Genomic DNA, 14,538 nt, shown 5'->3' on the forward strand with positions numbered 1-14,538 from the left:
GCTGCAAGAAGCAGCAAAACATAATTTCTAGGGATGCACCGAATATTCGGTAACCGAATATATTCGGCCGAATATTGCAAAAAAACACATATTTGGTGGAATAAGTTAAAAGCAAGGCCGAATAATAGCGGCGTGTTTTGATAACGCAATCAAACAGCGTGCCTTGACAGGCGGAGTAAAATGTCGGCAGTGTGGCGATCCGTCCGTCACCGCACTCGCATTTGCGACTAAAAATAGTTTTGAGCGAGCAAAAAAGGCTTAAATCATTCAACACGCTGTGCGAGCAGCAGAAACAAAAGGTGAATCCCATCGGTTGTGGGTTGAACGAGGGTCACAGACACAGACAGTAATGCATTCCTGTCAATTACGGCTTACCCGGCGACAGAGAAGTCGGCTCCAATAATATCCTCTTCTTGGCGTGTGGACTGCCCAGAAGTACCTGAACAGCTGAGCCAGCCGAACACAGACCGTACATGATGTGTCAGAGGAGAAACGAGCCATTCACGGCCCACAAACCTCACCGCACTTTAGGGACTGTTCTTTACTTATGAAGGGACTGTTCTTTACTCATGAAGGGGAGGAGGGTGGCTGGTTGATTCTTATTTCATTTATTTATTTTATTTTGATCCCCCCTATGTTCATCACTTATTGATGCTGTTTTTGAAGTATGAATAAGTCAATAAGTAATTTATTCCATTGAAATATCATTGATGTATTATAGAAAAGTGATTTATCTATTTATAAATGACAAAAGGCACATCTGTCTCATTTTTGCTGTGGTATCGTGATACTACTCAGAACCATGATATTTTCACTGGTATCGCACAGTGGGTCCCAATTTTGGTACTGTGACAACACTAATCTGGAAGGGGTTCATCTGCAAAAACTTTCGGTGCATCCCTAATTATTTCATATTATAGTTATAGTTTACTAATATATGTAAGACTCAGTACCACAGTATGATTCATGGTTCCATAAAACTAGCCACAACTCAGCCCTGAGCAGAGCGACCGTCCACTATTGACCAAACAACAGACTGCAGTGTTCACAGCTCCACCTTTTAGTACCAAATCTGTGTGCTAGGTACCCCAACAGAGGGCGACCAAAAATGTGGACGGTACAGAACGGTTCCATCGGCACTATCCACAGCGTTTCACAGTGGAAATGGAAAAAAAGTTTACCAAACTGAACTGAACTGTATCAGACTGCTTGGTGGAAACGAGGCTTAAAAGTGCTTGCTTTTGCCACTGACAGGCTCTGAAGTATCTGACAACGGTTTGGAAAGGATCCCTACAGAGGTGGATGTGTAACATCCTTTCTGTTAAATTAGCAACAGCCTAAAAAATCACTATCACCGGTCCAACCAGACTCCATTAAAATAAACAGTAATTTTGTCATCGTAAAACACACTTCATTCAAAGTCGACAGAAATAAAATAAAACTCACAAACTGTCGTAGCACATATTTTATCACTGTTCCAACAGTCTGCAACTTCGATTTGTTTGAAATTAACCCTTAATTCACCCAGGTAGGTGTGAAAACATGCTGCCTCTATACACACTAAAATTACTGTTTATTTATTTAAATGAAGTCTGGTTTGTTTGCTAACAGCGAATTCAGCGCTGTTTGAGGTTAGACAAAAAAGGTCTTACTCTTTAACAAAGAGGTCTATCTCTGTCGGGATCCTTTCCATAATGTTGGCAGACACTTATAATAATAATCTGAGCTTGTCAGTGGCAAAACAAGCACTTATTGTGGATGTAACTTGATGGTGCACAAATGCCCTGAGTGGTTACAGCAGCCAGTTTTGCATCTTGCTCAAAACTAAACCAGTTCCATAAATCGTTGCCTCCATTAGTCGCTCAGACACAAAAACAAGGGAAAACAGGGTCCAGGTTGAAAAATATCAAAGTTACCCTTTAAGTATAACAGTGGTAATTTAGTGGTGGATCAGTCAGTCAATTTTAGGTCAAGTTGGTTATTTAAAATCATGATTTTTATAATTTATACATATTGATAACACTTGTTTGACCCTTAAAATCAAAGCCCACTCCCATTTGCTGTTCACGTATCATTAGCTGTGAGCTCAATTTAAAGGATGTCTTGATGCCAGAGGCAGGAAACAGCCCTCAGTGCTACAGGAGACTCAGATTCACGATGTCCCCCACAGGATGCAGAAAGACTCACGTCTAGCTCAGAAGGTAGACTACCCCGCTTTCGGAGGGACAGGCGTGCCCGCTGCCACAGCCAATGGTACCTCAGTAAGTGCACAGTTCTTCCTTCATGCAACTGCCATTGTTAGCACTTACTTTGTTTCCATTTCTCACTTCTTCTCGTGCGTTAACCGCAAGATACGATAGTGAACTGTGAACCGAGGCTCTGTTTCACAAACATCCACACTTTCTGCTTCTGTTGTGTCCTCAGATGGGAGATAAGACTCTGGCTCAAAGTGCTCAGATGTATCACTACCAACATCAAAAACAACAGATGCTCTCGATGGGAAAGTAAGTTGTTCTCTGTTTTACTACATTCTCTGCCACTCCCTCCTTTCACCCTTTTTTTTATCTCTTGCGATTTAATGTGGACTTTTCAGCCACATCCTCTGACCTTATGACCTCTTTGCCTTAACTCAAGTGCGTGTTTTTTTTTTTTGTTTTTTTTTCCCTTCTGCAGAAACAAACCTGAACAGAAAGTCACTGACACAGAGGTCACATCAGATGAGGAGGAAGTGGGTGGAGACTTTACAGTATATGAGTGCCCCGGACTTGCACCGGTGGGTAGACACACAGGCACACGCGCGCCAAAAACCAGTCATCTCTGATGTTTTATGACTGAAAATCAATTTCCTTTTCTCCTTGACAGACAGGGGAGATGGAAGTGAAGAACCCTCTCTTTGATGACTCAACTTTACATTATCAGGGGAATCACAAGTGAATGCTGACACTTAACACACACACACACACACACACACACACACACACACACACACACACACACACACGGCCATTTATTTGGAAGAAACCACTTGATCTCACACTGCATGCATAGAAATTGAGGTTCCTGGCAGAGGCTGAGGTGATAAAAATGATTGTTTTCTTCTTAGCCCTTTACTGTATCAGCTTTTAATACGACAAATGTACATCGGTTTCTTGTTAATTTATTTCTGTCACTGATTTGAAGCGTTTCTGTCTTTTAACATGACGATTTGAGAGTCATCCCTATATGTGTTTTTCCTGTCTATATGTCAAACTCTTAATTAAGATTTCCCTCTCCTCTTTTGTTACTCTCCTTGATTTCTGCAGCTATTTCCAAAGAATGTGATCCAATAGCAGACATGTAAACAACCCACACACATACATAAGTTGAGAAATAGGTGCCCTCTCCTTGTTTTGTCATGCATAGTTTAGAGGCTAAACCACATTCCTGACAGAAACCCAGGAAATGTTTAAAATCAGACCTCTGTGAAAAGACTCCCTGACACAACACAAGGTTTAGCATTGGAAATGTTACCGTTCGTGTTGCTAATTTTATCCCTTGTCATATAAACTGCACATAAAGATTTTAAGATTATAGAATATAAGTATATATAAATATATATATATATATATATATATGAAAATGAAGTACTTGATGATGTCTGTTTGCATGGTTTGACTGTACTGTTTTTGAATCATGGCAATGCTTTGATGAATTATTCTGCCTCCTGTGTGTATGCATCCCGTCGCTGGGGGAGGGAATTTACAGTAAAAGTGACCCTTGAGCACTTGAATGACACTTTGGTGAAGGACTATACTGATGGATGTGTAGGTGGTAAATATCACTATCTTGTATCGTCCCTCTTTCCTCTCTGTCCTCCTGTCGGTCCCAAGTTAACTTCGTGCTGCAAAATGTACATACAAAGAGTGAATGTGTTCACTTTTTATAGATATTTGTACATGCAGACCAAGGATTGGAATTAAAAGTTTTTACCACATGTGAAAATGAATTTGTTTACCCTTTTCCTTCTGTGCTTCTCATGGTATACACTTAATATTAAGTTGTTTTACTGTGTACATTTTGGGGTATTTAAAGCCTTTACTGGAAATGCAGGCAAAATGACAAGAAATAAGGAAGCCCACTTAGCCAAAATGAGCTGGCCCAGCATCGGCCCAAACTCTGCAGGCTGGAAGAAATAAGTCGGGCCGCGTCCTGTTGCCTGACTGGGCTGAGACTCGGCATGAATGGGGTCCCAGAATCAGGCTGAATTGCGGCTGCTGACACTGCCATCACTGGGCTGTTGTCAAAAATGACCTGGCCCAGTGTTGGCCCAAACTCAACACACTGGAAGAATTAAGTTGAGCTGCATCCAGTTGCCTGAATCAGCTAAGACTCAGCATGAATGAGGTCCCAGAAACAGGCCAAGTAAACTGGTCCGATTCCGGCTGCCAACTCTGCCATCACTGGGCTGTTGTCAAAAATGATCTGCCCAGCACTGGCCCAAACTCGGCACACTGTAAGGAATACGACAGCTGAGACTTGGCATGAAGGATGCCCTTGAATCAGGCCAAATGAACTGCCTAATTCTGGCTGCTGACTGCCATTATGACTGTTGTCAAAAATGAGCTGGCCCAACAACGGCCCAAACTTGGAATGCTGGCAGAAAAAAGTCAGGCCGTTTCCAGTTGCTTGACTCAAGCTGAGACTCTGCACGAAAGATGCCCCTCAATCGGGCCAAAAGAACTGGCCTGATTTCGGCAGCCAACACTGCAAGAGAGGTGCAACAAGGGTCCAAACGCTGGACATTGTGGCTCATGGTCAGCACTTAAAATTTGTTAAAGTAAAACAAAATAAAACATAAAGGGGTTAGGGGTTAACTGTACTCATATTATCTGGTAATAAGTGAAATACATAATCTTTTTTTGAGAAATTATATTATCCGTGTTATCGCCTTTAACAACAGTCGGTGCAAACTTAGTCTGTCAAACTTTATTTTAAAGTCTAGTTGAGATATCACAGTTTCCAAAGATAGATAATATTGCAGACAAAATATCTGGTATGAAATCATGCACAGGACCTTTATTTTTTCAATTATCTATTTGATTTTTTATTTAACCTTTATTTAACCAGGAAGTCCCATTGAGATTGAAAATCTCTTTTACAAGACAGACCTGGCCGAGGTAGCAGTCAATCAAAACATGTTTAAAATGCAACAAATACAACATATAATACAAAAATTAGCATACATAGTGGCCTCTCAAGAAAAACAAGCACATGTCTCTGTCACCACATTCTTTATGATGCCCTTAAATTCATCAATGGATATAAGTGTTTCTAATTTTAGATCTTTTTGGAGATTGTTCCACATCCAAGGTGCAGAGTAGGAGTATGCAGGTTTCCCCAGATACCCAGGGTACATTATAGCAACCACCTGGAGGAGCATGGCTGGTAACTACCAGAGCTGACACACAGATGAAATAGTAGATGAAATAGTGCTGCAGTAAAAACATGGAGTATCTCACCCAGTGAGACATCTGACCACGTCCAAATCTTTATGTACATGTGGATGATAATATACTTAATGAACAATATTTCGATGTGTATTGAAAACAATAATTTTAAGTAAGGACAGGTATGCCCTTTCTTGCCACATACAGATCAATGTGGTCTTTTGGTTTTTGATATCTAACTCTAAAGATTCACAAGTACCTTTTTTGGTAATAGAAAGAGCATATCCTTCACAGCCATCATTTTAAATATAGAATTAATTTTCTTCCAGAAAAGACAGTTCAGACTAAGATGATTTCTCTAACCTTTAAGAGGAAGCTTCATGTCAGGAAGTTAAAGAGGGAGGTCTGATCAACTTGAAGCAATGGAACAAACTATTTCAAAATATGTCTTGGTGAAACCAGTCCAACTTTAAACATCATGAACCCCTGAAGTTATGGCGTAACTGTAGGGAGTCAGATAGACTTAGATATATATTTGGTTTTGCTGACTCAGCAGGTCAAACCAAGGCGCTACACCCACTTCCTGTTCAGGTTAACTCTGCCATCACACATTCACCTTTCACCTCACAGTGTGACACACCTGGTGTTGCCTACTGCCTCAAGCTTTCGCTGACTGTCTGGTTTTTGGTGATCCTGTTTGACCTTGTGTTACCTTCAGGACAACGACTACACTCAGAAAGTGTGTGTGTGTGTGTTGGGGGTAGGGGCAGAGAGAAAGCTTGCATGTACCTCCGTGTGGGTTTTTGTGTATGTGCTTGTATGTCCGTGTGTGTTGGGGAGGGGATGGGTCAGTCTCCCATCCCCATTGAGCCACATGCCAAGGGCCATTAAAGCCCTTTGTGCTGGTGGACAGTGGAAGGAAGGCAGCCATTGGCCCCTCGGATAAAAACCTGGGTGGGTGGAGGGTCTGTGAAGGTGGGTATCAAAGGCAGGGCCGTTAGGAAGAAAATCAAAAAGCCATCAGACTTGTTTGTGGGAGACGTTTGTGCTGCTCAACAGGATGGGCGGTATTGAGATTCCAGGATGGGCGGTATTGAGATTCCATAACTATCAGATTCGACTTTTAAAAGTAGTGACTGATATTTATGCCTGTATTTATCTTAATTAAAAAAAACATTCCAGTAAAGCAAGAATTTTTAAAGTTATTTTTGGGTGTAGGCTGGGCTACAGTGTCTGCTCAGTAAGTTATTTATAACTTGTCATTTCGAGACATCTTCAGAAATGTCACCAGTTTGTAGGGCATTTATAATAAACACATCTTAAAAGTGCTTTTTTTACTAACCACATGAACCGCTAAATAAAACTCACACCATATCCTGTTGAGGTGACAAGTGCAGCTAGATTAACTTCACATGTTTAGACATGCCAAAACCCATACATCCTCACATGCAAGACAATGGTCCATGTGTCAAAATAGAAAGCTACATTCACAGCAACATTTCCGCTAAAAGGCAGACCTAACACATCTTTATACAGCAGGACTTGTCATCAGTCTGCAGCACCTCCCAGACTTGTATCACACAGACTTCAAATACAGCCTACAGTGAAAACGGGAAGAACGATTAAAAGAAGAAGAGCAGTAATTTTAATGAGCAATGGGTAGTCGGATACTTTGGGGTTGGTAGTGGTAGTTTTGTCTCCACTGGTGTGACTGGTTGAGGTGTGCGACACATTCACACTGCTGCTGCTGCTGCATCCACAGGTTTTTCTTTTGTCTGGAACTTTCTCCCTTCTCTCTGTTTGACCAGACTTGCCCTGCCAGCAGCGAGCTGATCTCTTGAGGTGTCTGGAAGAGGCCACTTAAAAAGAACTAAAGACAAGATCTGAGACATCTGGGGGGGGGGGGGGGGGGTTCAACTAAATCCCCAGATACTCCCCTCACACATCTCCTCCTCACTGTACCGAGCCATTCAACACTGACCCCCTCGCTCCCCTCCTCCCTCCTTTGGACACCCTGAGAGCTCTGTCCTCTGCTGTCCCTTTCTCTCTGAGGGCCCTGCCTGAAGTCTACTGTCCCTCTTTGCTGTCTGTCTTTTGCATGACAATTATTCTGCCAAGTCCATGGCCCAGGACAATGCTTGTATAGTTGGGGTTTGATGTCTTTTAAGCTACTGACCAGGCTCGTGTGGTCTTCCTAAGATCCCCTGGTCCTGGACCTACATAACTTTGTATCTGGAAGGAAGACAGTGCCGGTTATAGTGATAACTGCTGTTTGCAACCTGATTTGACTTCCCCCAGAGGACCATGAGATAACTCACAACAAAATAGAGATATACTGCTGCATAAAATCCTCCGATTACAGCTGGAAATCCCCAACCTCTCTGTCTAATTCATGCTGCTAATGTCAGATCTCAAACTGCTAAAAAAAAATCAGAAGCACGGTCCAAGGGACTTTTTGAAAATGTTCAAAATATATCATCCCTTTTTAGACTATTATGCAATCAAATTTCATGCAATTTGAGATTATAAGCCTTCCACATCTCTACCACACCTTTCTGCTGCTCTTAGCAGTACGTACTTTGCTCCCATTAGAAATAAAATCAATCCATGTATGGCATTTATGCAGTTATGTTTTTGTTGTTGTTTTCTTTCTCTTTCTTTATGAAACCTTAATAAAAACAACTTGAAATAAAAAAAAAGATCCTTTGATTACTAGTTAATAACATTGATTAGCAGGCACAATCTGTTTTTTCCACCATTTTTAGTTCATTTTAGTAACTCCTGTACTTATTATGCTCATATTGTTACTCTATTTGGCACTGGTTTTTGCTTTTGCTCCTAGAAAACACTTCAGTCTTGTATATTTGTATATTCTGCCAGATATTTAATACTCTAAAACCGGGCCCAGTGAGTGACCCTGACCCGGGGAATCCACTGAATATCTGGTTGGTACTGGTTATGAATGGTTAAAATTGTGGTTACTGCAGTTACTGTAATTTGAAGCATTCTCTGACACAAGATTTTCCTCCAGGATAAATAAAAAAGTTCCATTAAATTGAATTGAATTAATTACATAGAACAAGCTGCAACAGTAATATCATTATTCCAACTGTTCACCAGTCAGGTATTACTTTATTTGAAGGGGCCACAAGTCAAATCAATATTGAAACTGGCTGCCAAGAGAAGGAATTTGATTCGCTGTCATGTCAAGGTGAAGTTATATTCCAGCTTGATTATCGCGGCTGCACACAGAAGCTCTGTCCTTAGGCCAGTTTTGAACCTTTAGGCCATTATCAGACTGGATGCGGAGGTATTGGCCCCTAGTGAACTCCCGGACTTGCAGACCTGGGTGAAACTTAGGCCTGGTGTTTGTTTCAGAGGACTGGAGGTGGAGGGGGGAATGGAGGAGGTGGTGGGTGTGGGGCGGAATCAAAGGGTTGAAACTTATTGTTCCAATCTGAAAAGGAGCTAATGGTCGACCATCGCAACTCGGGATCTGAAATCCACGGGGTGCCCCGGGGCCAGGTCGTACAATGGCACCCCCTCTCCCTTCCCGCAGTGACTCTTCCTGCCGCAATCTGTGGCCAACGACTCGCACTGGGGGAGCGCATCTGTACCAGGGCTGCGGCCATCCAGGCTTTTCAACGATCAAGGGTGAATGTTGTGGGTGATTTTATTATTTAGTCCCTAGTTGCCTTCCAGTTTGGAAAGTTTCACCCAAAGTTTCACAGTATGGCAGCATTTTGTCTGCAGCCTATATAAATAGCCATCTTGACAAAGCAATATTGAGACAGATTTATCTGATTTCAAACGCCCTGTTTCCACTAGGAAAATCAAAAGTGCACAATGTAATTGACAGCTTAAAACAAACACCCAAATATTAAGTTGGTAAAAAATACACATATCGTCATGTGTGGTCGATCACGCGCACAATCTCCCCCCTTTACGATAAACAAGATCTCACAACAAGCTCAAAAACACTTTCCACGGGTGAAAATTCCACCCTGCATATCTTATACTTTCTAAACCCAATACTTACAGACCATTTACAGTAGCCAGAATACATTTTTTCTTTCTGTCACCTACGTGTTGTTTATGAGCTGCCAAAACATCCCTAAAAGCATAAATTAGCCTGGTCTTTATGTGTTTGTTTCCAATTAAATGTGGCTCATTTCATTATTTGTTTTATCTGAGTTATTCAGGAGTACAGTGTCAGTTTATTTTATTCAGCTGAAATGTCAGTGATAAGCAGAATTCACGTCTGAATGACAGGGATTTTAATATCAAAGCCATCTACTTAAAGGGGAATAAATTAAACAAACCGAGCATTATAATTCATGCATGAGGTGCGCAAAGTTTCAGTGTCACCATATGTATTTACAGGAGCACTGACCCGTGCGTATTTAGCAATGTAAATATGCTTTCCACGGTGATTTAAACTGTTAAATTATTAATATTTTCCCGTGTAGTTGTTTTGCATTGTACGTAATGAGTTTTAAATCCACTTAAAAAGCCAAAGGCAGAGCTGGTCTGCAGCAGAAATGGCTCAGAGTTTATGTGAAAACACGCCCACTACTTTGGGAAGAATCAAGGTCATTCACAAATTCACCATCAGCTGTGCGCAATTGTCTGCGCCAGCCAATGGGCGTAGAGATAAGGCGATCTCCAACACCCGCAGCTGTGATTGGGAAAACCTGTGGAGCAGAGGAAGGAAAGGAGCATTTGAGCTTGAAGGTGAGGTGGTGTTAAACTGAATTTCAGGGAGTAGGCCGTAGGCGTATTTGGGTTATGTTGCAACTACTCAGGCCTACATTTGTGCGCAATTTCAACCCAAACGGACTTTTGTCGGACAGGTGAGCTTCTTCCACTCTCAGCCCTCTTTGGTGTGTGCGTAAACGTGAAACGGATGCAGGTGTAGAATCAGTCAACTTTTTATTTCTAACTTGGTACGCGCGCCTGTGAAGAGACTCTCACGCGGCTCGGAAGATGTCTGAGAGATCGCAGAGTCCGGAGTGCCAAATCCGGCCGTATGACTTCAGCCGGACCAGCCATTGCACCCAGGGTTTGGGTCAGGAGAGTTTGGGCAGCGCTGCGCCATTCCAGCTTCCTCACGGCGTACTGCCAGACCCGAGCCTCTTCTACAACAAACCCGCTTACAGTGGCATCACATCGGCATCCGCGCAGAGCTTTTTTGCTTTCCCACCAGTCACCGGTGACTACAGGGGATCTGACCTGCAGGCTGGAGAGTTTGGGCAACCCAAGCACTGGTATCCCTTCGCTGCGCCCGAGTACACCGGCCAGGTACCCGGCGTAACCGCAGCTACCCAGCCTATAAATCTCAGTCCCCCCATCGCCGAGACCCGGGAACAAATCAAACTGCCCGACATAAAGACTGAGAAGGACACCGATGATGACTACTCAACACAGGGGAAAGTTCAACAGTACCCAACACCGCCAACCTCCGCCGCCATGTCCCATGGAGTCTTCTACCCTCCGGCCTGGAACCCGTCCTTCTGGCCCGGGATCACCCACATCACACCACCCGGCAGCAATAATCAAAATCCCTCAACTTCCTCTGCGTCCTCGCCATCACTGTCCCCTTCACCCCCAAGCAACGGACTTCCAGGGAACGCGTTTTTCAGCGTGAATACAACCCAGGCTGCCACGGGGCCCCAGACGCAGAACCCGGCCTCCTCCACGCGGAGCAGCGGGTCCTCCAGCGGCGGGTGCAGCGACTCTGAGGAGGTAGGTAGTCAGAGAACCAGGGCTCCAATTTTAAACACGTGGGCACTGTTTTTCTTCTGTGGATACCAATGCAGCTTGGGAATCTTTCTTAAAAATGCGTAAATGGTACCTTCAAATGTGTCCAAGCATTCCATCTCATGTTATTTTTCATTTTACCTGTCCAGGAGAATCTTTCTACAGAAGAACTGGAGCAGTTTGCTAAGGAGCTGAAACACAAACGCATTACCTTGGGTTTCACTCAAGCTGATGTTGGCCTTGCCCTGGGTAACCTGTATGGTAAGTTTGGTGCCTATGGAGATAGTTGTTGTACATTTTTGTAGCAGTTCAGAGCAGACAAACCCAGACCAGTTTTATTCATTGTTGTGCCACAATGTCATGATGATCAATGCAGAGCTACATATGGCAGTCAGTTCAGACATACTTCCTGGATTTCTACTTTGGTTAATTGGTACTTAATTATGACCCTTTACCTGCATCACTTATAAAGGTAGCAACTGATTTGATCCTTTTTGTGGATGTATGTTTGGTCAAGTGATTTACCTAACTGTCACAGTATGAAACTGATTGGGAGTCTGGTGTTAGGTCAGCAATTCTTATTGTAATATGTGATATTTGTGTGTGCATGTAGGTAAGATGTTCAGCCAGACGACAATTTGCCGTTTCGAAGCCCTGCAGCTGAGCTTTAAAAACATGTGCAAGCTGAAGCCCCTTCTTCAGAGATGGCTGAATGAGGCAGAGACCTCTGACAATCCCCAGGATGTAAGTCTGCCACACTCGCATCTGCCGACTACTTTACAAGACAACAGATGATCACCAAGCTTCATGGGATCATTGGTCTTTTCAGGCCTGGCTAACTTCCTGCTGAGCAAGCCTGAATCAAGGCCCTCTGGTGATGTGAAATGTAGTCTGCCACCTAGTGGCCATGATTCAGCTGTTCACAAGAACCCTTACCTGAACCTCGACCTCCATGTGTGGCACACCTCAAATGGGATCTGTTCAGTGTATAGCGTACACATCTTCATAAATAACTAACATGTTCCTGATTCCTCAGATGTACAAGATTGAGAGAGTATTTGTTGACACCAGAAAGAGGAAGAGGAGGACCAGTTTGGAGGGAGCTGTGCGCTCAGCCCTGGAGTCTTACTTTATTAAATGTCCCAAGCCCAACACCCAGGAGATCACGCACATCTCAGATGACCTGGGTCTGGAGAGAGATGTAAGTACAGACCATGAAAGTTATGCTTTTTGCCTGTTTTTAAAGAGTTTGTATCTAGTTAAAAGCCAAATGCTGTTTCTGGCAGGTCGTTCGTGTTTGGTTCTGCAACAGAAGACAGAAAGGAAAGCGCCTGGCCTTGCCACTAGATGAGGAGTGTGACAGCCAGTACTATGAGCAGAGTCCCTCCCCACTGAACATGGCCCCTTCCCCCATTCCCAGTCAGGGCTACCCGTCTTCCAGCTACCACACTGCCCCTCCTCCTACACTCTACATGCCCCAGCTCCATCGGCCTGATGTCCTGAAACAAGCCTTACACCCCGGACTGGTTAGTCACCTGACTGGATAAACCTACTCGGGTAGTCCTGGTCAGAACCACAGATTGCCTTCCCAAGTCTCTCTATCAACCCCCAACTCAAGCTGAAGAATAGCCTCTAAATCCAGCAACCAGATCGACAGATCATATCTGCGGATCGCAAACATTCCAGGTGTGAAGGCTTCTCTTCTGACCACAGCAGTAGGATGGATCAAAGTGGTTTCTTGTTCTTGTTTTGATAGTGAAACTCAATGAACTGCCATGGGCAACATCCTCCCAACAATTGCTTTCAACTTCAAACCAAGAGAGAAACTCAAACTGAATGTGCCTTTCTGTTTCTTTAATGTATGTGTTCTTGGATAATGCATTGCATAGTAAGTTATTCCATAGGCTTTAATCACTGCAGGTTTAGAACAATGCTAAAGTGAGATCTGGTGCTACAGTACATGGTCCAGTGGCAGAGTCAGGATGATTTTGTAAATGTCACAGCTGAATAGTCAGGGTATTCTTGCCACTTATGCTAAACCTTGGGCAGGTTTTCTGTGGGGCAGATGAGGAAAGATTTGGGTTATCACAGGAATGACATTGTTAGTTGGTACAAAATTCACCTCCGACAGTTCAGTCAGTGTTTGTGCAATACGTCTTTGTCCCATCTGAACTGAGCAGCTACAGTATTTCTCACTGAAATGGAAACACTCACAAAATTTTCCATTTGTTTTTGCACAAAGTTGTTTTGTAATGTTGAGTGATCTTTTTTAAAATATGTCCGTTTTGTATAATGAATCCAGATTTTTGCCCTATGGTTGTTGATGAACATCGACGTCTTTTAGCAAATGTTTTTAGCATCAGTGGGGAGCAGTGAGATTCAAACATTTTGAGGGAGTTGTGATTAATGTTACAAGTGTCTTTGCTGCTAATCTGCCAATTGCACACTGCCAGTATTTTCAGTCTCAGTTGGATGGCAATGAGATTAAGTCTGACCTGATTTGGATCAATTATGCTGTCGACTTGTATTTCAATACCTCAATTTTGCTTTTATTGTAAAGGGTTTTTATGTTTATGAAATGTTGATACTAAAAGTCAAGTTTGGGTGCTCACTGGAGTATTTCTCTCGTCTGGAATTGTTTTTAAGAAGTTATTTTTTTACTGGGATGACTGTAACTTTTAGACATGAAGACATTAAATGTCAATTAGCCACTTCCCTGACTGTACCTCACATGACTTAGAAGTCCCTATAGGTTACAATTAAATTATTAGCAAGGCGACAGCTTGGGAAACATTGAAACAAGCCTTTAAACCAGAGTTCCTTCATTAATGTTAACATAATATTGCCTCTTTAATAACTTTACAGACAAATATTAGCAGATTTGTGAATGTGCAATCATTACAGTTTGACTCTAACCAGACTTTTTCCAACTGTGACACATTTTGGATTAAATTAAATGGATTAAATTCTAATTTATTGAAATGTCAGCCACACTAAGATGTTTTCAATCAGAGCACCCTGAACCTTAAATGTATCCCTGCTTCTAGTTATCAAGTAAAGCTGACTTCATGCTGAAATGTTTGAGAACTATGTGCAAACTGCTGAAGTATTTTTCCCTTTTTTTCCCCCTCCAGTAAATATCTTGCTTCCCCTTTTGGTTGTGCAGTTGCAGTTTAATAGCGAGCCTACACCTATAGTCAGCGTCTTGATCCACAACAACATGTAGAGGAAAGTTTGAGGAACTGAGTAGTTACGATATGAGGCATGTCAAAAGATTGGTGTACCTCCTGTTTTACATAGGTTTGAGGAAGCTGAGCTTTTTATAGATACGTAGGTCGTAGTGTTTCCTGCA

At 42.7% G+C, this 14,538-nt stretch overlaps 2 protein-coding genes across 2 annotated transcripts in view; both read left to right on the forward strand.

The window, feature by feature from the left end:
• The window catches only part of npdc1a (neural proliferation, differentiation and control, 1a), a 36,335-nt gene extending 32,350 nt beyond the window's left edge, over nucleotides 1-3,985 (forward strand). Inside the window, exons 6-9 of the mRNA XM_049604415.1 lie at nucleotides 2,171-2,261; nucleotides 2,425-2,504; nucleotides 2,674-2,773; nucleotides 2,863-3,985. Of these exons, the coding sequence (XP_049460372.1) occupies nucleotides 2,171-2,261; nucleotides 2,425-2,504; nucleotides 2,674-2,773; nucleotides 2,863-2,934 (343 nt within the window). The 3' untranslated portion in view covers nucleotides 2,935-3,985. The remainder of the gene's footprint in view (nucleotides 1-2,170; nucleotides 2,262-2,424; nucleotides 2,505-2,673; nucleotides 2,774-2,862) is intronic.
• A 6,147-nt stretch (nucleotides 3,986-10,132) lies between these two features.
• Nucleotides 10,133-14,476, forward strand: pou5f3 (POU domain, class 5, transcription factor 3). The gene is made up of 5 exons (XM_049604714.1): nucleotides 10,133-11,171; nucleotides 11,336-11,447; nucleotides 11,800-11,930; nucleotides 12,223-12,387; nucleotides 12,473-14,476. The coding sequence occupies exons 1-5, from the start codon at nucleotides 10,413-10,415 to the stop codon at nucleotides 12,731-12,733; spliced, it is 1,428 nt and encodes a 475-aa protein (XP_049460671.1). The 5' UTR covers nucleotides 10,133-10,412; the 3' UTR covers nucleotides 12,734-14,476.
• Nucleotides 14,477-14,538: the final 62 nt, after the last annotated feature.

This window comes from Epinephelus fuscoguttatus, linkage group LG18 (assembly GCF_011397635.1).
Source record: "Epinephelus fuscoguttatus linkage group LG18, E.fuscoguttatus.final_Chr_v1".
In the NCBI taxonomy this organism is placed as follows: Eukaryota; Metazoa; Chordata; class Actinopteri; order Perciformes; family Serranidae; genus Epinephelus; species Epinephelus fuscoguttatus.